At 38.5% G+C, this 25,681-nt stretch overlaps 1 protein-coding gene across 1 annotated transcript in view; it reads right to left on the bottom strand.

Moving 5' to 3' along the window:
- The window catches only part of POLQ (DNA polymerase theta), a 136,020-nt gene that overhangs the window by 58,497 nt on the left and 51,842 nt on the right, over positions 1 to 25,681 (bottom strand). Inside the window, exons 10-15 of the mRNA XM_060198280.1 lie at positions 21,487 to 21,629; positions 18,915 to 19,119; positions 18,388 to 18,530; positions 14,155 to 14,348; positions 11,455 to 11,579; positions 5,092 to 5,335 (exon numbers count right to left, since the gene is read on the bottom strand). Coding sequence (XP_060054263.1) covers positions 5,092 to 5,335; positions 11,455 to 11,579; positions 14,155 to 14,348; positions 18,388 to 18,530; positions 18,915 to 19,119; positions 21,487 to 21,629 — 1,054 coding nt within the window. The remainder of the gene's footprint in view (positions 1 to 5,091; positions 5,336 to 11,454; positions 11,580 to 14,154; positions 14,349 to 18,387; positions 18,531 to 18,914; positions 19,120 to 21,486; positions 21,630 to 25,681) is intronic.

Below are 25,681 nucleotides of genomic sequence, written 5' to 3'. Positions count from 1 at the left end.
AATTCACTGGCACTCATTCATGAATTATCTTGTAGAACAAGTCTGACTGAGAGTAGATTCTTTCTTCTCTCTCTCTCCCCGTGTCTCTCTCCTCTTTCCTTCTCTCTCCTCCCACTATCTCTAGAACTTACAGTTGACAGCTTATTTCTGTACTTGTCTATTCTTACTTTTCCTTGTTTCTTTTCTTTATTTTTTTTTCTCTTTTCCTTTTTCTTTCCCTTTGTATTGCTGGTTTTGTTTTTAGAGTGGAGGTGTGGCTTGACTATCTGGTTTTGGTTGAACTGCACTAATCTTTGCTTTGGCTGCTAGTGTACTTTCTGAGGTTTGTGACTTCATCTGAGAAAACACTCTAGTGTGGCATATACTCACACAACACAACTGAACAGCAACAGGACAGGAAAATACAAACCACACCAACTAAAAAAAAAGGTCAAAATGAGAGCAAATAAAACTGCTAACACAATGAATAAGGACAGGACCCCAGAAGAAACTCCAAATAAGTCAAAATCAATCATAGATAAGAGAACTATCCAAACATTACTGGAACTATTAGTTACAGATGAGGACAACTATTGAGGAAAGGGCTATCAGAAATAGGTAAACAACAGATGAGATCCTCGAGGAAAATACCAGCTACCTCGAGGTAATTAGAGAACTGAAAGCTGAGATAGCTGAGCTAAAAGGACAACTAGCAGAACAAGCTAATACTGTAACTGAATTGAAGAAGGAAGCTGAGGGAAGGGAAAGCAGGTTAACAGAAGCATAAAATAGAATTAGCCAGATAGAGGATGAGCTAGAGAAAACTAATAAGGAGGTAAAAGAGCTAAAAAAAGAGATTGAGAGACATAGAAAACAACAATAGAGACATATGGGATGATCTCAAAAGAAATAACATTCTTATAATTGGCCTACCAGAGGAAGAGAGGAAGGGTTAGTAAACAGTCTAGAGGAAATAATAGAAGAAAACTTCCCAGCCCTAAACAACAGAAAGGACATTAAGATTCAAGAGGCCCAAAGGGTCCCAAACAGAATCAGCCCAGACCTGAAGATATCAAGATACAACATAGTTACAATGAAAAGAAGCAAGGATAAAGAAAAGACCCTAAAGGCTGCAAGAGAAAAACAAAAAGTCACATACAGGGGAAAACCCATAAAACTCATCGAACTTCTCCACTCAAACCCTGAAAGCCTGAAGAAAATGGCAAGATATTTATCGAGCCCTCAACAAAAAAGGTTTACAACCAAGGACACTATATCCAGCCAGACTTTCATTCAGACTAGATGGAGGGATAAAAACCTTCTCAGACAAGCAACAGTTAAAGGAAGCAACTATCACCAAGCCTGCCTTGAAAGAGGTTCTAAAATACCTCCTATAAACAAGAACATCACCAAAATACTTGCCATATATGAGAGAAAAAAAACTTTTGAATAATGGCACTTCAATACTTTAAATCCATAATATCAATAAATGTCAATGGCTTAAATTCACCCATTAAAAGTCACAGAGTAGGAGGATGGATCAGAAACCAAAATCCAACCATAAGCTGCTTGCAAAAATCTCACCTGACCCAACAAGAGAAACACAGACTTGAAGAGGAAGGATGGAAAACTATCATATAGGCTAACCACAAAAACCACAAAAAAGGACAGGAACAGCCATTCTCATCTCTGACACAATAGACTATAAATTAAATTAAGTAATAAATATAGGCAAGGTCATTACATAATAATCAGAGGATCAATCAATTAAGAAGACTTAACAATGATTAACATCTATGCACCCAGTGAGGGCCCATCTAAATACATCAAACATTCACTGTACAAAAATACATCAATAGTAATAGAAGGAGACCTCAACACCCCACTCTCATATTAGAAAGATCAACTAAGCAAAGAATCAACAAAGAAAAAAGAGAATTAATTGAAAATATGTCCTGGACATTTTCAGAGTTCTTCACTCCAAAAAACTGGAATACACATTCTTTTCAAATCCACACAGCACATCCTCAAGGATAGACCACATGTTAGGCCACAAAGACAGTATCAACAAATTCAAGAGCATTGAAATCATCCCAAGCATCTTCTCAGACCACACTGGAGTAAAGCTAGCATTCACAACAAAGAGAAAATTACTAAAAGTCACAAAACTTGGAAACTCAATAACATACTGCTTAATAACTGCTGGGTCAAAGAGGCATTCAAGCAAGAAATTCAAATGTTAGGGAGTCGGGCTGTAGCGCAGCGGGTTAAGCGCAGGTGGCGCAAAGCACAAGGACCGGCATAAGGATCCCGGTTCGAACCCCGGCTCCCCGCCTGCAGGGGAGTCGCTTCACAGGTGAAGCAGGTCTGCAGGTGTCTATCTTTCTCTCCTCCTCTCTGTCTTCCCCTCCTCTCTCCATTTCTCTCTGTCCTATCCAACAACGACAACAACAATAATAACTACAACAATAAAACAACAAGGGCAACAAAAGGGAATAAATAAATAAAATAAATATTTAAAAAAAAAAAAAAAAAAAAAAGAAATTCAAATGTTACTCGAACCAAATGAAAATGAAGGCATGAGCTATCAGAATATATGGGATGCAGCTAAAGCAGTGCTTAAAGGGAAACTCATAGCTATACAAGCACATATTAAAGAATAAGAAAAAGCTTGGGAGTTGGGCGGTAGCACAGCGGGTTAAGCGCACGTGGCGCAAAGCGCAAGGACCGGAGTAAAGATCCCGGTTCGAGCCCCCAGCTCCCCACCTGCAGGGGAGTCTCTTCACAGGCGGTGAAGCAGGTCTGCAGGTGTCTGTCTTTCTCTCCCCCCTGTCTTGCCCTTCTCCCTCCATTTCTCTCTGTCCTATCCAACAACGACAACAATAAAACAACAAGGGCAACAAAAGGGAATAAATAAATAAATAAATAAAATCTTTAAAAAAAAAGAATAAGAAAAAGCTCAAGTAAATGACCTTACAGCAAACCTTGAAGACTTGGAAGAAGAGGAACAAAGGAACCCATAAGCATCCAGAAGGACTGAAATCACCAAAATTAGAGCGGAAATAAACAACATCAAAAATAAGAGAACCATACAAAAGATCAATAAAGCCAAATGTTGGTTCTCTGAAAAATTAAACAAAATTGACAAACCCCTAATCAGACTCACTAAAAAAAAAAAAAAAAAAAAGGGAGAAGATTCAAATCAATCAAATTGTAAACGATAGAGGGGATATCACAACAGACACCACAGAAATCCAAAAAAATCATGTGAAACTTCTATGAACAGCTATATGCCACAAGGCTAGAGAAGCTGGAAGAAATGGAAGAATTCCTAGAAACATATACCCTTCCAAAACTGAACCAAGAAGAACGACAAAACCTAAATTCCCCAAGCACAGATAAAGAAATTGAAACAGTTATTAAGAAATTCTCCCAACAACAAAAGTCCTGGACCAGATGGTTTTACAAATGAATTCAATAAAACCTTCAGGAAACAGTTACTATCTATACTTCTAAAGCTCTTTCAAAAAAAAAAAAAATCAAAGAAACAAACACTCCCTTCCACCTTCTATATAGCCAACATCACCCTGATACCAAAAGCAGATAGGAACACAACAAAAAAGGAAAACTACAGACCAATATCTCTGATGAACATAGTTGCTAAAATATTAAATAAGATCCTAGCCAACTGGATACAGCAGTATATCAAAAAGACTGTTCATCATGACCAAGTGGGATTTATCCCAGGAATGCAAGGCTGGTTCAATATACATAAGTCAGTCAACATTATCCACCATGTCAATAAAAACAAAACCAAAAATCACAGGATTATCTCAATAGATGCAGAAAAAGCCTTTGACAAAATCCAACATTTATGCTCAGAACACTACAAAAAATGGGAATAGACGGAAAATTCCTCGATAGTGGAGTCAATATATAGCAAACCTACAGCCAACATCATACTCAATGGGCAGAAGTTAAAAGCATTCCACCTCAGATCAGGGAACAGACAGGGCTGACAATTATCACCATTACTTTTCAACATAGTATTGAAAGTTCTTGCATAGCAATCAGACAATCCTTTGAAAGAAATCGAAGGAATACAGATTGGAAAGGAAGAAGCCAAACTCTCACTATTTGCAGACAATATGATAGTATACATAGAAAGATCTAAAGAGTCCAGCAAAAAAGCTACTGGAAATCATTAGGCAATATAGCAAGGTATCAGACTACAAAATCAATGTGGAAAAATCAGTGGCATTTTTTTATGCAAACACTAAGTCTGAAGAAGAGAACATCCAGAAATCATTCCCATTCACAGTCACAACAAAATCAATAAAATATCTAGGAATAAACCTGACCAAAGAAGTAAAAGACTTATACACTGAAAACTATGAGTTACTATTCAAAGAAATAGAAAATGATACTAAGAAATGGAAAGACATCCCATGCTCATGGATGGGAAGAATTAATATCATCAAAATCTATCAAACAGAAAGCACTGGTAAGTTACTTTTACTCATTCTTTCTAGGAAGAAAACTATGATACCTTAAGAAAGGTTTTTGAGAATTTGAAGGCATCATGTTGAGTGAGATAAGCCAGAAAGAGAAAGGCAAATACTAAATGATCTCATTCATAGGAGGAACCTGAGGAGCAAGGACAGTGAGGGGAAACATAGGTGAAACTCAGACTGAGTGTGATGTGTTGCACAAAAGCAAAGGACTCTGGGAAAGGAAGGAAAGCAATAGGATGGAAGGGTTCTGGGGTCCTGGTGTATGATGGTGAAAAAGGACCTACATCAGGGTAGAGTGTCTTATAGACACACCTATTTTGAGGGAGACAAGAGGTTATAACCTATGTATCAATAACTGTATTATAAACTACTAACCACACCCTCCTCAATAAAGTGTGGGGGGAGTCTTTTAAGGCATATTTTTAAAATATACAAACTAAAAATAATCTTTAAGAGAAAAGGCATTCAGACTTATATTATACCAAGCATGCCAGCATACTGAAACACTAAATACACTTATTAACATACTATTTACAAATTCGCATGATTTTTCAGTTAATAATCATGTGTAAACCAGGGAAGGAGATGTGGTTCTTACCTTTTAAAAGGCATAGCATTTTTCAGAACAGTCTCCACCTCAGTAATATCTGCCTTGGCAAGATCTGCCACAGTAAGAAAGCCAGAAGCATACAGGAACCGAGCTCGCTGCGCATTAAGTAATGATACCCGGATCAAGTCACAGAGCTCCCTCTGGATACCAAATGTAAGACGTTTCTGAAACTGGGAAAGTAGCAGTTCTATGTTGTACCAACCCAGGCGGTTAGAAAACACTGTGATCATCCCTAGAACAGTTACAAAATATATACAGAATTAAAACATTTTATAGACCTTTTTCCCCTTTCTTTTGGTGTACTTTTGTTTCATTCTATCCTTCCCAAAGAAATATTAAAGTTTGGTAGGTCCAGACATAAGTCAGTAGAGAGATGACATACATTTGGAGCCTTTTTGGCCACTTATTGTGTTAATACATTAATTTCCACCTCATTTATTCTTTTCTAGAAAAGATTTATTCATTTATTATGAGATAAGAAGATTACTGTGAGAACCAAAATACTACTCAGCTCTGGCAAAAGATGGTGCTAGGGATTGGACCTACAGCCTCTGAGGTCTCAAACATTCAAATTGGTGCTCTAACAGGGTAAGCTATCCCCTCAGCCCTTCATTTGTTCTTTTTTAGTGTTGTCACTGGAATTTCATCCACTCTGGGTCAACTCTTTCAAAGATAGAAATAGATTTAGAGAGACAGAGGGAGAGGGAAAGACTTGGGTTCAAACTTGGACTGAGTACATGACAAAGTAGATGTATTACTCTGATGAGCTATTGTGCTAGTTTCCTTCATTTGCTCTTTTTTTTTTTTTTAACTTATGATAAAAGTGGCACATTTCGGAAGCTGGGTGGTAGCACAGTGGGTTAAGTGCATATGGTGCAAAGCGCAAGGACTGGCGTAAGGATCCCGGTTCCAGCCCTTGGCAGGGGAGTCGCTTCATTGGCTGTGAAGCAGGTCTGTAGGTGTCTATCTTTCTCTCCCCCTCTGTCTTCCCCTCCCCTCTCCATTTCTCTCTGTCCTATCCAACAACAATGACATCGATAACAACAACAACAACAATAAAACAAGGGCAACAAAAGGGAATAAATAAATAAATATTTAAAAAAAAAAAAAAGAGTGGTACATTTCCACACAATGCCCACCTCCAGAGCTCCTTATCTAATCCCCTCCCTTGATAGCTTCCCTATTCTTTATCCCTCTGGGAGTATGGACCCAGGATCATTGTGGGGTACAGAAGGTGGAAGATCTGGCTTCTGTAATTGCATCTTTGCTGAACATGGGTATTAGCAGGTTGATTCATACTCCCAGCCTGTCTCTCCCTTTCCCTAATGATGGGGCAGGGATCTAGACAAGCGTGGGCTCCAAGACACATGGTGGGGTCATCTGCCCAAGGAAGTTGGGTTGGCATCGTGGTATCATTATTTATATATTTTCCCCATATTCAGGAGCTATTCTCTTCCCTGATCCAGCTTTCTAGTCCTTTTTCCAACTATGACTCTTTCATTTATTCCTAATCATGAATGTGACATTTGAAAAAGAAAAAAAAAAAGATGTGGTCCAGGACGTGGCACAGTGGATAAAGCATTGGACTCTCAAGCATGAGGTCCTGAGTTCAATCCCTGCAGCACATGTACCAGAGTGATGTCTGGTTCTTTCTTTCCTCCTTTCTCATTAATAAATAAAACATTTTTAAAAAGAAAAAAAGAGAGAGCATATAAACACAAAAATTATTGTTCTACTTCACTTCTCTTATTTTCTCACTTTTTCCCTCTATGAAAAAAAGAACTATTAAAAATTGGCAAGGGCAGTTGGGGAGATGCTCAATTGGCAGAATGATGGACTTGCATGATTGCAATTTTCAGTCCATTCCTCAGCACCTCCACATGTAACGGAGTGACACTCTGGCTTCTATAGCTTTAATAAATCTTTAGAAAAAAAAAAAAAAAGCAAGGGAAACAAACAAAAACAGGTAAAGGGACTGGGTGGTGACACTTTCTGTAAAGTGCACATGTTATAATGCATAAGGACCTGGGTTCAAACTTTCAGTCCCCACCTGCAAGGGAAATCTTCACAAGCAGTGAAGCAGTGCTGTAGACATCTCTCTTCCTCTCTCACTCTTCTCTCTCTGCCTCCCCCTTCCTTTTGATTTCTGTCTCTATTCAATAAATAAATAAATAGATAAATTGATTTTTCAAAGCAAGTAAGATAACTCGTTTGAGAAAAACAAGACAGGTAATTTAAACATCCAAGTGCAGAAAAGACTGTAAAGATTATAAAACTCCTACTGATATTTTCACTTTTGATGCTAGATTTTTTGTTGTTGTTTGTTTGTTTTTGCCTCCAGGGTTATTGCTGGGGCTCAGTGCCTGCACCATGAATCCACTGCTCATGGAGGGCAATTTTTCCCATTTTTTTGTTGCCTTTGTTACAGCCCTAGTTGTTGTCATTATTGTTGCCATTGATGTTGTTGGATAGGACAGGGAAAAAAATCGAGAGAGGGAGAGAAAGACAGACACCTGCAGACCTGCTTCGCCACTTGTGAAGTGACCCCCCAGAGGTAGGGAACCAGGGGCTTGAACTGGGATCCTTATGCTGGTGGTCCTTGCGCTTTGCATGTGTGCTTAACCAGCTGCACTACCACCCAACCCCTTAGTTTTGTGGATTTTTTTTTTTAAATTGAAGTACCATTAATAACAGTAGTTAAGAAAACTGTTCGGGAGTTGGGTGGTAGCACAGCGGGTTAGCGCATGTGGTGTGAAGGATCCGGGTTCAAACCCCAGGTTCCCCACCTGTAGGCAAGTCGCTTCACAAGTGGTGAAGCAGGTCTCCAGGTGTCTTTCTCTCCCCCTCTCTGTCTTCCCCTCTTCTCTCCATTTCTCTCTGTCCTATCCCACAACAATGACAGCAATAACAACAGCAATAAAAGCAACAAGGGCAACAAAAGGGAATAAGTAAATATTAAAAAGAAAAGTGTTCCTCCTCACCTCCCCAGAACCCTACCCACTAGGGAAAGATAGAAATAGTCTGTGGGTATAGATTGACTTGCCAACATCCATGTTCAGTGGAGAAGCAATTACAGAAGTCAGACCTCCCACCTTCTGCACCCCATAAACATCTTTGATCCATACTCCCAGAGGGATAAAGAACAGGGAAGCTTCCAATGGAGAGGATGAACTCTAGTGGTGGGAATTGTATGGAATTGTATCCACCCTCCTTATCCCACAATCTTTGAAACCATTATTAAATCACAAAAAGAAAAAAAAAAAAAGATATAGCTCAATAGTTATACCCTCTTGGGCCAGAGCACTCAAATACCAGACCATTAAGCAAAACACAGACAACTACAAGATCGTTTTGCTCATGACTAGAATATAGAGAACTTTAAAAAAAAAAAAAGTATCCAAATGTCACTCAGACTTTGTGAGAACTATGGTGAGTATGAGGAGGAGTGGAGCAAAGGACTTTGATAGAACATGCTATAACTTACACAAACCACACCACTGAAATTTTGTGATTTTATAGAATACTGTTAAATCACTAATAATAAAAATTTTAATTAAAAATATTAAGTAAAGTTTTTAAAAAGAAATTTACTTCCCTATGAAGATATTAACTCAGAGACCTGACATCTTTAATGCCAGTGAGATTAAAAGTGAATTTCTCCTATCTTAATCACTGTCTCTTCCCTCTTTCTTTAAATTCTCTCTCTCTCTCTCTCTCTCTCTCTCTCTCACACACACACACACACACACACACACACACACAGTTGTAATGAGCATCTCACACACACACAAATATATACACTTCCAGGGTTCCTTCCTAAAAACTTATAAGGATGTTTTCATAAAATCATACCCTGAAAAATATCTGCCTAGTTCAGAGATAAGGGCTTAATGTTTTATTAAGAAAGCATAGTGTCCATCCACCCCCTTTATTTTTTTTATTATTTATTAATTTATTTTGCTCACAGCCAGGGCTTTACTACCCAAGCCTTTTTCAAATAGAAAGAAAAAGGAGGAGGAAGAGAGAGTAAGATACCACAGCAGGGAAACTTCCTTTCGCACAAGGAAACCAGGGCCAAACCTGTCACATGCATGACAAAGCAGGCATGTGATGATCAATGTTTTCTTATAGAGGAGGTAATATGTAGAACAGCCAAACAGTAGCAGGAATCTGTGTCTATTTGTTATTCTCCTCTATAATATATAGTAATAACTTGCTGAGGAAAATATATTTTTTTCTCACCATTGTCCTATTTGTTTCTGTTTATTTTTGCAGCAGAGAAAGTAAAGGAAGAAAGGTAAACAGAAAGGAACGGGATGGCCAGCAGTTTGTTGTTTGTTTTCCATTCTCTTTTGATAGGGACAGAGAAATTGAGAGTGAATAGGGGTACAGGGAGGGAAAAAGAGAGACACCTGTAGTACTGCTTTAGGGCTTGTGAAGTTTCCCTCTGCAGGTGAGGATGGGGGCTTGAACCCGCGTCCTTTTACATGGTCATATGTGCCCTCTACAGAGTGCACCACCACCCAAGCCCTGATCAACAATTTGTTAAGGACAGAAAGGGATGAATGTCCTAATACTTCTCTATCTGCCAGTCTTCAATAGCATGACAGTAAAGACCAGATTTTAGCTTATCCATCTATTTTCTATTTTTAGAAAAAGTCTATGATACCTGGTTCATGAAAGTGGAGGACCTAGGCTGGGATTGAGAGTATTTTACAGAAAACTGAGAAATTATATACATGTATCAAAAACTGTATTTACTGTAAACCATTAATTCCCCTGCAATAAAAAAATAAATTTAAAAAATAAATTTAAAAAATATTTAAAATATAAAATAATTTTTTAAATATAAAATATTTAAAAAATAAATTTAAATTTAAAAAATAAAATAAAAAAATAAATTTAAAAAAAGGCTAAGCTGAGCAAAAATCACGTTATTTTATATGGCAATGATGGCATATCTTAAGCTTAGTGTGGGGATTGCATTGGTGCTCAGTAAATCTTTGTCAAAGATATTTAATTTCCCTAATTTTTCATGAAATACTGTTTTATATATTCATTTTTACTCTTTTATGTGACTTACTGAAGGATAAATTATATTATGTGTTATATATTTTATATTTAATAATGTACTGTTTAAGTATCTTGTTAAAATACTATGATACATCAAAAAATCTACAATAAAAATATTTTTAGTGGTCTGGGAGATGGTGCAGTGGATAAGGCACTCAAGCATGACTCTCAAGCATGAGGTCCTGAGTTCAATCTCTGGCAGCACATATACCAGAGCGATGTCTGCTTCTTTCTCTCTCCTCTTATCTTTCTCGTTAATAAATAAAAAATTTTAAAAAAATTAACTTTTTTCTTTTTTATTATTTTAGATAGACACAAAAACCAAGAGGGAAATGGGAGATACACACCTGCAGCACTGTTTCACCATTCATGAAGCTTCCCCCTGTAGGTGGGGACTGGGGGCTTGAACTCAGATCCTCTGCCAGGTGTACCACTGCCTCACCCCAAAATCAATTTTAAAAAGTATAATCTTCAACGCAACGATTGCCACCTCAACATGCTTCACCTCAGACTGTGTCCAGAGACTTCACATGTGGAATGACAACCCTTCAGCTTCATTACTCGGGTGAGACCTTTCCTTTTATAGTACACTCTAATTTCATCTCAGGTAGTTCACTTTCTAACAAAGTCCCATAACCTAGATATACACCAGTTTCTGTGAGAGAGAGCTTATGTTCACACGTATCCATAAACTACTGCAAAATATATACCTGAAAGCAGAAGTACACTAGAGTTTGCAGTGAGTACCTCCCTAACACTTCCTCTCCACTATTCCAAGCTTGGGATCCATGATTGCTCAACAAATTGTTTGGCTTCGTATGTTCACTCTCTTTTCAATCACCAGGTTCCAGATGCCACCAGGATGCTGGCCAGGCTTCCCTGGATTGAAGACCCCACCAATGTGTCCTGGAGCTCCGCTTCCCCAGAGACACACCTTACTAGGGAAAGAGAGAGGCAGACTGGGAGTATGGACCGACCAGTCAACGCCCATGTTCAGCGGGGAAGCAATTACAGAAGCCAGACCTTCTACCTTCTGCAACCCTCAACGACCCTGGGTCCATGCTCCCAGAGGGCTAGAGAATGGGAAAGCTATCATGGGAGGGGGTGGGTTATGGAGATTGGGTGGTGGGAATTGTGTGGAGTTGTACCCCTCCTACCTTATGTTTTTGTTCATTAATCCTTTCTTAAATAAAAAATTAAAAAAAAAAAAAGTATAATCTTAACGTGACTCCAAACTACAGAGTCTGCAATAAATGTCCAGACAGTTGTTTAACTGACCTGCATAAACAGCAGCTGACTGTTGTAAAGACTGAATCTGTCCACGATTGCATCCATACTTCCGACTTATTTCCTTTAAGGGAACTTCACTGATCAAATCTAAAAGTACAAGGCTGGTGAAAAACCTAGAAAAGTAAACCATTATGTGGAAATGTTATGCATATACAAACTATTGTATTTGATTGTTGACTGTAAACCACTAATCCCCCGATAAAGAATTTTTTTAAAAAAAGAAAGTAAACCACCGGAAGTATGGTAAAAGATCATGTTCAGCTACTATAAAGTACAAAATCTGGTTTGAAGCAACTAAGAACCAAAAATGACAACCTGCCTGCTATAATAGGAAACAGAGAAAGTAAGGGAAGAAGGGAAAAAAACAGGAAGGAGCAGAATGGTCAGAAATTTGTTAAGGGCAGAAAGGGACTAATGTCTGATTACTTAGCTAGGTAGTTGCCAGCCTTTGGTAGCATGGTAACTGAGCCCCAAAGAGTAATAGTTTTAAGTTTTCTGTTATAAAAGGCAAGTAGGTCTTTTCTTTCTCAAGAGATTCCTAAGACTAGGAGAAAGAGACTGAGTTCCATGTTTGTAAAATAAGACCTATTATTCATAAGCACTGTAAGAAAGAAAGAAAGAAAAAGCATTTGTATAGCAAAAATATTTCATCCATATTTCATTACTACTATCTAATTTAAAGAAACAGATTGTGGCCCAAGTAATGTTCCAAAATGAAAGAAAAAAAAAAAAAAAAACTCTGTGGTATATGGTCATCTAACCATATTATGACAGAATTTGATTATAAAAACCAGTTATGTCACAAATAATCCAAGTATTAAAAGTCTTACAAAATGTGCACCTGACTATGGAGCAAATACACTAGCAACTAATGCATTAAGAAAAATAATTTGGGGGGGGGGGCTGGGTGGTAGCGCAGCATGGTGGGAAGTGCAAGGACCAGCTGACAAATCCCGGTTGGAGCACCCAGCTCCCCACCTGCGTGAGGGTGTGGGGGGGTGGGGGGTGTTGCTTCACAAGCGGTAAAGCAGGTCCGCGAGTGTCTTTCTCTCCCCCATTTAGTCTCCCCTCCTCTCTGTCTTGTCTAAAAACAATGACAGCAATAACAATAATAACAACAACGATAAGGACAACAAAAGGGAAAAAATGGCCTCCAGGAGTAGTGGATTCGTAGTGCAGGCACCTAGCCCCAGTGATAACCCTGGAGGTAAAAATAGTAATAATAATTTTTGGCGCCCGGGCAGTGGTGCACTGGATTAAGTGCACATAGTATGAAGTACAAGGATCCCAGTTCGAGCCCTACCTCCCCCACCAGCGGGAGATGCTTCACAAGTAGTGAACCAGGTCTGCAGATTTCTTTGTCTCTACCTCTCTATCTTCCCCTCCCCTGTCAATTTATCTCTGTCCTACCCAAAAAATGGAAAAAATGGCTGCCAGGAACAGTGGATTCGCAGTGGCAGGCACTGAGCCCCAGTGATAACCCTAGAGGTAAATAAATAAATAAACAAATAAGGAAAAATAACTTGGGGTGGGGTAGATAGCATAATAGTTATGCAAAGAGGCTCTCATGCCTGAGCCTTCAAAATCCCAGGTACAATCCCTTTCACCATCATAAACCAGAGCTGAGCTCTGGTTAAAGGGGATGGGGGTGGGGAGAAAAACAAAAAGAATTTTTACTGTACTTCAAAGAAGCTAAAGTTTGTATAGTTATAGTCAACCCATATCTGTGACCTTGAGAGAATCACTGGCGTTTCCAATGGAGGGAATAGGAATAAAAAACTCTGGTGGTGGGATTGGTGTGGAATTGTACACTTGTTACTTTGTAAATCACTAATAACAATAAAATTTTAAAAATAGTATAGTTATCCCTTTTTAATTGGCTCTTTCCAGTGATGAATCACACCTAATGATGATATAATAGATACACAAAGTTTTGACTCAAAATTTGTTTTAGGAAATAATTACACACTCTACTTTTAAAAGTTCTTTAGAGGGTGCTGGGCGGTAGCGCAGCGGGTTAAGAGCATATAGCGCAAAGTGCAAGGACCAGTGTAAGGATCCTGGTTCGAGCCCCCAGCTCCCCACCTGCAGAGGGGTCGCTTCACAAGTGGTGAAGCAAGTCTGCAGATGTCTTTCTCTTCCCCTCTGTCTTCCCCTCCTCTCTCCATTTCTCTCTGTTCTATCCAACAACAACAACTATACCAACTACAAAGGCAACAACAAGGGCAACAAAATGGGAAAAATAGTCTCCAGGAGCAGTGGATTTATGGTGCAAGCACTGAGCCCCAACAATAACCCTGGAGGCAAAAAAAAAAAAAAAAAAAGAATCTATAAATTAAAGAAAAAACTAATTCAGGGAATACAAGAAATTGAACTTTTTTGTTTATTTTTAATTTATTTATAAAATAGAAAATATCGACAAGACCATAGGATAAGAGGGGTACAATTCCACACAACTCCCACCACCAGAGTTCCATATCCCACTCCACCTCCTTGAAAACTTTGCTATTCTTTATTACTCTGGGAGCATGGACCCAGGGTCATTATGGGATGCAGAAGGTGAGTTGAACATTTTTACTATCTTCATCAAAACTCTGATTATGACAATGAAAATTACAACCAAAAACATAATATCTACTGTATTCCTAACCCTGTACTATCAGATAGTCCATGCTCTTTGATCCTTACCTTTTATGGATGGCCATTTGTCGGTGCTGCCTTTCAGTTCTGGCTTCTACTTTTCCTTTCACACAGCGAGCCAAAAACCCTTCTTCAACTCCCACTAACTCTGCTACCCGTTTCATAGAAGTTGGCAGTTTTTCCCATAAACAGAAAAACCGATACCAATCAATAGTAGTCCAATCTTCAAACATAGGTGTCACCTAAAAGGAAAAAGCATTATTCACTACCTAGATCTATCATGTTACAAAAGGAGAACGTATAAGCTTTATACAAAATCCTTGGGGCGGGGGAACAGGTGGTGACACACCTGGTTAAGTGCACACAATACAGTGCACAAGGACCTAGGCTCAAGTTCCTGGTCCCCACCTGCAGGGGGAAAGCTTCATGAGTGGTGAAGTAGGGCTTCAGGTGTTTCTCTGTCTCTTTCCCTCTCTATGTCCCTCTCCACTCTCAATGTCTCTGTCTTTATCCAATAATAAATAAAAGTATATTTTTAAAAGACTTGGTATTTGGAAACATTTCTGTGATAATACCTCATTTATATGGAAACTTCATTTGTTCAAAAACAACTCACAAGGTGGCCATGGCTGCAATAGAATAAACAAGTTCTATGCATGATGAGTGGGACCATGATAAGAATGAAGAAAACAGCACAGAGAAAGATGATAAGTTAAAAACAAACAGAAACAAAGGACAAAAGGGTCAGAGCAGAATCAAGAGGAAGAAAATTCTCCACAGTACAACTACAATTTTTGGTACTCAAGGAGAATCCCTGGTTGTCCTACTAGTTCACAGAGTTATGAACAGAATATCAGATAGACACTTTTGCCTCTGTAGAGGTTTACCATCTATAAGGCACTGCCCAGGGACCTGTGAGGTCATGATCACATCCATTTTGGAAAAAAAAAAAAAAAGAAATAAAACCCTGTGGGAAAATAAAATACATGAATGGTGACAAGTAGATCATTCAAATGAAGAACTTGGAATTCCATAGCTGAAGAGTCTCCTAATGGCTGTGCTGAGGAAATAATTCAGTAGAGGAGGATTGCTATGGAGCTGTGGTCTCTGTCCAATTTCAGGAGGACATTGTTTCAACATGGAATAAAACTGCCAGTGTCCAAGCAATCAGAAACCACAACCTGAATCTGAGGTTCACTTTGCCAATAAATCTTTCATGTGTCCCTCTGTTTGCTAACATCTGCTTGTGAAAACCTACTGTGAAATGCTAATTCTTCATGCACTTGATGACACATAACTTAATGGTTATCTGAAGTCCCAGGTTCAATACCCTGTACCACCAAAAGCCAGAGCTGAGCAGTGTTCTGGTAGATATATATATATATGATGAATAAAATAAAATACCTTACAGGGAGAAAAACATGCATAACAAAGTTTATTTGATTATTCTACCCCCTAAGTTTAATATTCATAATCAAGATCCATGAAGTTAAGAAACAGTTCAGAGTTGGACTACTCTGCTTGGAGCTAGCCCATACTCTGTGGAGTGTGTATCCTCATTTTTGTTTAAATAAATCTGAACTCTTCCCTCTACCTGTTGGCTTGTCACTGAATTATTCCTTATGGCAAAGTCAAGAAACCAAATAAGTCGAGACATTAAATCATCTCTGACCTATATCCTATAGTTCACCACATTGACTTTTTGCTAGTATTTCTTTCTACTATATTTTTAGCCTAGTTACTATATTCTTTCTATCTCTGATTTCTGCTATGACTTTGCTCATACTTTCTCTGACTGTATTAAAGGTTTTTTTTCCATTAAACTCATTTTGATAAGCAGCCCTAGGACCATAGCTTTGATGTCTTCTTCAGGAAGTTATATAGCTCTGGTCAATTTGGGGTTTTCTTTTCTTTCTCTCTTTTTTTAAAAAATATTTTTATTATCTTTATTTATTTATTTATTTATTGGACAGACAGCCAGAAATTGAGAGGAGTGGGAACATAGAGAGGAAGATAGACAGAGCGATACCTGCAGCACTGCTTTATTACTTGTAAAGTTTTCCCACTGCAGGTGATGGCTAGGGGCTTGAACCTGGGTCCTTGCACATTGTAACATGTGCACTCAGCCAGGTGCGCCATCACCCAGCCCCAGGGGCTTTCTTTAGTTTTCTTTTTTAGAATAGAGATAGAGAGGCAGAGAGAGTAAAAAAGAGCATAGCACCAAAGTTTCCTATTAATACTTTGGGAACGCTAAGGACCTTGTGGGGGATGTATTGGTATATGGAAAACTGGGAAATGTTATGCATGTACAAACTATTGTATTTACTGTAGAATGTAAAACATTAATTCCCCAATAAAGAAATTTTTAAAAATTAAAAATTAAAAAAAAAAAAACAAGAAAAAAAAAGTTTGGAACGCTAAGGTGGGGCAGGCATTCGGTTCTAACATATAGCTGAGGTCTTCATCTCAGCAGTGATACTTCTGCATAAACTCAGGCTAATTGGGAACAGAATACAGAAGGCTTTGAACTGGCAAGGCAGGTCTCATCTCTTGAAGAGCTTGTTAACTATGGAAACTGAATTTTGACACATTGTCCACCAGAGGTCCAGCAAGTGCTACCAGAGAGCCTTTATAGCTTCTTCTTTCCCTCTTTGCAGCTTTTAATTTATGATTTTGCATTGCTATAGAATTACAGGAATGAGGCTAGAGTGTTGGGACTTTAGCCTATCCCTTGCTCACCAGATTAGAGTTCTGTATCTTACAGGTCTCTTCTGATTAGTTTGTTATTAGACACTAGGGGGATTTTCTTTCTTGAGGAAGGGTCTCTCTATTTCCCTGTCTAGCTGGATGTTAACCTTTTGTCATCTGATGTAGAAAGTCCATTTCTATGTGTGTTTTTCCATGTAAAGTAGTGGCTTTGCTGCTTAAGGTTAGGAGGAGGGAAACAGGCTCTCTCCATTTGACCACCATGGCTCTGTGCCTTTATTTTATGTACTGTCTACAGAAATCATTGTGGTTAGAAATAATATTTTTATTTTAGTTTTTGCTACAAGGATTATCACTGGGGCTCCATGATTGCACAACTCCAGTATTCCCAGTGACCTTTTTTTTTCTTCTCCTTTTGCTTTTTTTTTTTTTCTCCTTTCCTTATTTGATAGAATGTGAAAGACAGCGAGAAGCAAAGAGGGAAAGGAGAGACACCTGCGGCACTACTTCTACCACTCATGATGCCCTCTTTCACCCCCTCCAGCTCCACTGGTAGGAACTGGAGGCTTGAACCTGTGCACAGTAACATGTGCACTCTACCAAGTGAGCCACCATTTGGTCCCTGGAAATAATATATTAATAATAATATTACTGTCTAATGTAAGCAAACTTTTAAAATTATGACATTTATTATAGAGATTGCTATTAAGACATAGGATTTATCTTTTCAGGAATAAATTTCTGTTAGATGATAAAAGACAATGCTTACTCAAATTTTGGGATAGGTGTGTGTGTGTGTGTGTGTGTGTGTGTGTGTGTGTGTGTGTGTGTGTGTGTGATGTCTTAATGAACATTGAGACTAATGAAGTTGCTCTCTTGCTGTAGTTCTAGAAAGCCAAGAATGTAAGCTGCCTATAGCAACCATGTATGGCTCAATGCTCAGTTTATGCAGCAACCTTTGCTCACATTTTACAACTGAAGCTTAGCTTTCTTTTTCTGCTATCTGATGATCCTTTGTTATCACTTACACATTGTGAAAATATATGTATTTCTTAGTGTATCTCTTCAAATCCCTGAAAGGAAGCTGTAGAAAACAGACAAGTGAGGAGTTGGCCTGTAGTGTCCAGGTTAAGTACACATAGCACAAGGACCCGTGCAAGGTTCCCAGTTCAAGCCTCCAGCTCCCCACTTGCAGAGGGTCACTTCATAATCAATGAAGCAGGTCTACAGATATCTTTCTCTCCCCTCCTCCCTCAATTTTTGTCCTTTCCAATTAAAAAAAGGGGGGGGGGAATGGCCTCCAGGAGCAGGCACTGAGTCCCAGCGATAATTCTGGAGGCAAAAACTTAAAAAAATTAAAAAAGAAAACAGACAAGCAAGCAAATAGATTGAAAAGTCATTAAACATGCAAGTTATTACTTTAAAACAAATGCTTGTCACCTCCATTCCCATCACAACTATTTTGGTCAAAACCAGGATGATTCTGCAGTGTACCACTGATTTTTAGAATTCAATATATGTATTCCTTTTTCTTTATTTTCACAAGTGTAATATAGTGAAGAAAGCAAAACTTACCAGATAAACAATATGCAAATCATTCTCTAAAACAAAGCCCTTCATTGCTCTTTGAAGGTCAGCAAAAATATCTAAAGTATCTATTGGAGAAAGTGAAGAAGAAAGAGTTGCTGATCCAAGATGTGTTGGGTGATATAGTTTCCCTGGTTTGGGGTGGGATAAAATAAGGGTATAGGTATTAAAATAAATAAATACACATATACACAAAATGTTCTTTGCACTAAACACTATAGATTCTTTCTTTTTTCCCCCACTGCTTCACTGCTCCAGGCTGACTGTATTAAAGATGAGAAAAAGAGCAGAGACACCACAGCACCAAAGCTTCCCCCATTACTCACTCCCCTGTGGTATGCTGATTGCTCAAACCTGGGTCAGGGCATGGCGAAGCAGGCACCCTCACAGATGAGATATTTCAACAGCCCCAAACCAATTTCATTTTACACTGCTTGGAAAGTCAGTTTCCATAGTTTTATATATAATTCACTAAAGAGGAAAAAGTGAATAAATTACAACTAAGTCTTATTTACCTTCTCTTCCATCAGTATCTTCAGTAATCTGGATGAATTCATTTTCTAGCAGCCATGTTACACAGGCCTCAATTGCTCCAAGACTAACAGAATCTTGATTTCTCTGAATTCCCTGCTTCTCTTCTTTCATACTTGCAGCCAAAAATGTACAAGAAGCATAAGTCTGCATATCCTCTGAAGTAGCTGCCACTCCACCAACTATTATCTAGTAGGAGAAGTTTGAAATCTTCTGTAACTTATTAATAAGATATGCAGGTCCTCATGTTCTAATAGAAGTTATTTTGTTCTATAAAGTACTATCAGAAGGGTCTGCTGTGGCACACCTGGTTGAGCACATATGTTACCATGCACAAGGAGCCAGATTCAAGGCCCCAGCCCCCACCTGCAGGGGGAAAGGTTCACAAGCATTGAAGCAATGATGCAGGTGTCTCTCTTACCCTCTCCCTCTCTATCTCTCCTCCCCTCTCAATGTCTCTCAGTCCAAATAAAAATAAATATTTTAAAAAATTATTAATATCTTAATTCTTCAAAGAAGAATCACTCATTATACATGTAGGTAACAACAGATGACATGAGAAATTTTCATTAAAAGTAGATACAACAGGGGTTGGGTGGAGGTTCACCTGGTAAAGTGCCTATGTTGCAAAGTTCAGATTATCAGTTCCCACATATAAAGGGGGGAGTTTTGCATAGTAGAGCAATGCTTATGGTGTCTTTCCTTCTCTCTGTCTCTCACCTCTATATATTAAAAGAAGAAAAAGAGAGGGAGCCAGGGGGTAGTGAAGCAGGTTAAACACACATGGCGCAAAGCACAAGGACAGGCTGAAGAATCCCGTTTCGAGCCCCCGGCTCCCCACCTGCAGGGGAGTCACTTCACAGGCAGTGAAGCAGCTCTGTAGGTGTCTATCTTTCTCTCCCTCTCTCTGTCTTCTCCTCCTCTCCTCATTTCTCTCTGTTCTATTTAACAATGACAACATCAATAACAATAACAATAAAAAACATCAAGGGCAACAAAAGGGAAAATAAATAAATACATTTTAAAAAAGAAGAAAAAGAGAAAAGGCTATTTGGAATAGTGAAGTCATGCAGGCACTGAGCCTTAGAGGGATTAGCTGTATGATATTATAAGTAGCATGTGTTTTTTTTCCACTTTTAAGATTCATATATTTCTCCTTTTATGAGCATGAAGACCAGAGTACTGTCCTGTCTTATGTGGTGCCAGTAGTCAAACCCTGGGTCTTATGAATGCAAAGCACTGCTTTCTACTTACTAAGTGACCTCCCCAGTCACACTTTTTACTTTATATCTTTCTATAGTATTGGAAACTTCTAATTGTGTGTGTAGTTTTTCATTTGATTCTATTTCAATGTAACAGATACTAGTGGAATGAAGTATCGCATTTTTTTTACTAGTTTGCATATAAATTCAGAAAATAAAGAATATCTATAAATAAAAAGTGTCTGGGGAGTCGGGCGGTAGCTCATCGGGTTAAGTGCACGTAATTATCCAGACATCAGAGGAAATGAGAAAGTATTGCTCAAATGAGGGAGACTGGAGCTTTATTAAGGAAACAAAAATACCAATAGACTAGAAAGAGATGCTTAAAGCCTTCTGGAGGCAACTGTTAAGCCTCCTCTGGTCCTCTGTTGCTGTGGACAAGAACATAGGGGATGAGACTCTGCTGGAGTGGCTGCTTGCACTTAACTAATAAGGCCCCCTACCAGTTGGTTTTGGAGCCGCTCAGGCCATATGGGCTGGTGAGCTGGTGGGGTCAGTGATCTGCGAGGCTGAGTATGCTCCCCGGTAGCCAGGAGGGGGCTGAGGGACAGTCACCACGCTCTGGGAGCTCTGGCTCAACAGCCCTGACAAGGAGGCTGTAGCTGCCATAAACAAGGCAGAGATCTTTGCTAGCAGGAGGAGCATGACATCTGAGGTCCTAGAAAAAAAGGACCTACGTAAGGATCCCAGTTCAAGCCCCGGGCTCCCCACCTGCAGGGGAGTCGATTCACAGGTGGTGAAGCAGGTCTGGAGTGTTTATCTTTCTTTCCCCCTCTGTCTTCCCCTCCTCTCTCCATTTCTCTCTGTCCTATCCAACAACGATAACATCAATAATAACCACAACAATAAAACAGCAAGGGCAACAAAAGGAAATAAATAAATAAATAAAAATAAAAGGTGTCTGAAGAAATAGTTCACTTGGATGGTGTTCTGTTTTGCTATTTGTGTAACTCGGGATCAAGCCCAGATGCTACTGCATTGACTATTTGCAATACAAAGAAAGCTTTGGTACCATTTCTTTTTCACTGTCTCTCTCTGTGTCTTTGTTTCTATCAAAAAATAAAAATAAATACATAAAATGAACAGTCTAACATTTATCCACTATTTTGAAATGCACTGATACAGCACTAGCTACAGTAAAATTCAAGAAATAACTACATATAATGGAAGAGATTCAAATTTAGGGAGGTTATAAATAATAATAGGTGCATAGGGATATACAAGGTAAGAGTTTTCACATACTAATGTTCTGTCACAATGTGAAAGAGCAAATGGCAATTCAATGAACACTAACCTCCAGAATAGCTCTTATCATACTTGCAGTCACTTCTTCTCCCTCTTGTCTTCTTAGACAGCTACGAACAGGTTTTAAAGATCCCTGAAGTAGAGCTATGCCTTTTGACTTCTCAGAGTTCTTACAAACTAAGATACTTTCACCTAGAACAACAACAGAAACAAATTTGCAAAATCCCTACACACTGCCCTAAGATATTTCCTAAAGAGAATTTAAGTTGTCTTACTAGTTCAAGAGGTAACAAAAGGCAAAATGGTTGTTATAATGATAGAATTCTCACTTTTTTTTCTTGCTGAATTTTTTGATTGAAAGGGATCAGAATATTCCATATCAAAATATGTTACTTTAGCAAAGGGATTACTCTGAGGCAAAGGCAATCAGGAAGAAGTAAATACAGGAAGAGTTCTCCACCATCTCTCTTATTTGCCTAGAAATTAAAAAATCAGTTTTTCTTGGTAAAGATGTTCTTCCTTCTCCCATAATGGAACGAACAACTTTTATCACTGGTTGTCAGAGACAGGAAGTCAACACTGAGAGTTGAGGAGATAGTTCGGTATTAGAGTACAAGATTTGCATACCTGAAGCCCCAGATTTGAATCTAGGCATAGTCATGTACAAGAGCTGAACCATGTTCTGGTATCTCCCTCATCATAAAAATAAATAATTTTTAAATTAATTTGTTTTGCAGTGCAGTGGATAAAGGTTTGGATCTCAGGTATGAGGTCCCAAGTTCAATCCCTGGTATCTCACATGCTAGAAAATTGTCTAATTTTTCTCTTTCTTATTAATAAATAAATATTTTTTTAAATGTTTATTTATTTATTCCCTTTTGTTGCCCTAGTTGTTTTATTGTTGTAGTTATTACTGTTGTCATCGTTGTTGGATAGGACTGAGAGAAATGGAGAGAGGAGGGGAAGACAAAGAGAGGGAGAGAAAGATAGACACCTACAGACCTGCTTCACCGCCTGTGAAGTGATGCCCCTGTAGGTGGGGAGCCAGGGGCTTGAACAGGGATCCTTAGATGGTCCTTGCGCTTTGCGCCACATGCGCTTAACCCACTGCGCTACCACCCGACTCCCATAAATAAATATTTTAAAGTCAATATTGAGATGAGTTAACACAAACTTTACTAAAAAAAAAAAAAGAAAAACAAACTTGGGACCATGTAGTCACACATTTGGTAGAATACATGTTACAACACACAGGGACCCAGTTTTAAGCTCTCAGTTGCCACCTGCAGGGAGGAAGCTTCGCAGGTGGTAAAGTGGTGCTGCAGGTGGCTCTCTTTACTCTCCCTCTCTATCCCCCCCTTTCTTTTCAATTTCTTTCTGGTAAAAATAAAATATTTTTAAAATCTTTGTTTTCCATTAGTTTCCAGTATATATTTGCCTGCCTACAATTTACCATCCCAAGAAATTCAAATACCTATTCCTTTGTCTTGTCACTTCTGTACAATTTATCACCCTTTATTAAAAGAGTATATAAGCTCCTGGCACCTCAAAGTCTCTTTGGGTCATCACTACTTTTCCTTTTTCTTTTTTTTAATTATTTTTTTCATATTTATTTACTTGTTTTCTCTTTTGTTGCCCTTGTTTTGCATTGTAGTAGGTATTATTGTTGTTATTGATGTTGTTGTTGTTAGATAGGACAAAAAGAAATGGAGAGAGGAGGGGAAGACAGAGAGGGGGAGAGAAAGATAGACACCTGCAGATCTGCTTCACAGCCCCTGAAGCAACCCCCCTGCAGGTGAGGAGCCGGGGGCTCAAGCCGGGATCCTTATGCTGGTCCTTGCATTTTGTGCCACGTGCGCTTAACCCACTGCACTACCGCCTGACTTCCCATCACTACTTTCCTATGAAGGCCTATGCATACATGAAAAGACCAGAATATTAACACCAAATAAAAGGTGTACAACTTTTCTCTTGTTAAGCTAGCATTTTCACTTTAATTTGAAGTTTTATGTTTTCCATTTTCTAAAAGTTAACTATTAATATTAAATGATTAAGCACATAATAACATTAAGAGATACATTGAAAACTATAAAAGGACAGCTGAAAATGCAAGTTAGTACTAGCTATACATTATTATAAAATAAATTCAAATTTTTTCATGGATAACCTAAAAACTACATTATAATATCCACTCATCTAAATGCCTTATGTTACAAACTATTCTGCAAAGATATAGGAAATCCACAGACAGAATAAAGTGTTATCTAAATAAAACCATGAACTATCAAGGAAAGTTTACATCATCTATAAACTGCACACAGTTTAAAAAGCATGACCACATTTAAACCTTTGTAATTGACATCAAACACTATTCACACACTTCCTACTCACTGGAAGTTCTGAACAAGACATCTGCTACCCTGAAATGGAATTTTACAAAAAGTCAAAATCTCAGTAGTTTCCAAGAACTATAAGCAAAGATTTTTTGTTTGTTCATTTGTTTGTTTGAATCCCATTTGGTCTGAGGTTTGATAATAAGGCCAGGGCATCAACTTGCCAATTATTCTTCCTTGAGAGAAAGATTAGCATAAGCTAGGAATATAGCAAGGCAAATAAAAATTTTACTTTCTATGTTACCTTCTGAATTAGAAGAATATCTGAATAAAATAAAATAAACTCCTCTCCAAAACTGCTAGTCTACTGAGAAATCAGAGTTAAGAGAAGAATAGAGGGATAAAGATATAAATGCAGAATCTTAGTTTCTGCCCCTTGTCTGTTTTGTTTTTTATTTGTTTGTTTGGTCATTGCCAGGGCAGACTTTCGGCTAAAGAGAGACAGAGAAAAGCAGAGATATCACAACAGAAAAAACTTCCTCCAATGTGGTCGGGGCCAGGACTGGACCTGGACTGAATGCATGGCAAAGCAGGTGCACTGTCCAAATGACCTATTTAGCCATTTCTCCCCCAACCACTCTTGCCTTGTTTGAACACACATGGGGGGGGGGGGGGCTCAATGATAAAGCTCCTACCTCACACACATGAGGCTCTGGGTTAGATTCTTAGAACTACTTAGGAACAGCAAGAACTCCATGGATGTGAAACAATTCTTTTCTCCCTCTTTTTCTTTCGTATTTTCTTATTTATTTATTTGTTTATTTATGTATTTACTTATATATTTATTTATTTGCAGAGCACTGCTCAGCTCTGGTTTATGGTGGTACGGGGGTCTGAACCTGGAAATCTGAAGCTTCAGGTATGGCAGTCTCTTTGCATAACCATTATGCTATCTACCCCCGCCCCTCTCCCACTCTTTCTATTGTTCTTGCTCTTTCTCATTCTAAAAACAGTTAAGCTGGGAAGGAGTTTCTGTGGTAATCTGTACATATTTATGAGACCCTGAGTATTTTGCTCTGCAGCATCAGATTAACAATAGCACACTGGCAGCATATATTTGTCCTCCCGCCCCAGGAACAAAGCTTTGGTGAAGGATGTGGTGACTTACACTGATGATGTAAGTCACCACATCAGTTATGAAATTATACCCCTGAAATCCTATAATTTTATAAAATTATATTAAATCACTAATAAAAAATGAGGGAGAAACATACATATAATCTACATATTTTGTATGTAAAGACACAGGGTAAACTTTGATGCCTGTTAGTAAGTCCAAGGAATTGAAAGATTTTTTAGCATCAAAATTTTTAAGACTTTTTAAAGGGGAGGCAGATCAGTGATTATAGATGAGTCATTTGAGACTAGGTGGTGCTCTCTAACCCCACCCCCCCTTTTTTTTTCCTTTGCTAACCACCTGTTAGGTGGGAATATGGCCACTCAGCTAAAGATTCTATTCCCCATTCTGCTTTCAGTTGGAGAATGTAACCAGTAAGTTCTGGCTAATTCTATGTGAGAAAAAAATATCTTATACAGCTTCTGAGAAGTAATCCTTAAAGAGGACATGTTAAAAAGCAGGATTTGGAGTAGGGTGAGGGTGAATGTTTGGCTTCCCCGGGCTGGGGCAGGGGCGGTGGATGGGATGGGACACAGTCTTTTGGTGGTGGAAATGGTGTTTATATACACTCCTATTAATTTGTAGTCATATAAATCACTATTGAAAAAAAAAAAAAGGACATGTTCTTTACTTTTCCACCTCCCCTCCCTGAAATACACAGATGATGATGGAGACTGGAGTTGCTATCTTATACCACAAGAGAAAAAACTATATTGCTCAGCATGGAAAGGCAA

The sequence above is a fragment of the Erinaceus europaeus genome, chromosome 9 (assembly GCF_950295315.1).
Source record: "Erinaceus europaeus chromosome 9, mEriEur2.1, whole genome shotgun sequence".
Lineage (NCBI taxonomy): Eukaryota > Metazoa > Chordata > Mammalia > Eulipotyphla > Erinaceidae > Erinaceus > Erinaceus europaeus.
Note: the sequence above shows the minus strand (reverse complement) of the source record. Positions and strands in the feature narration are given on the sequence as shown.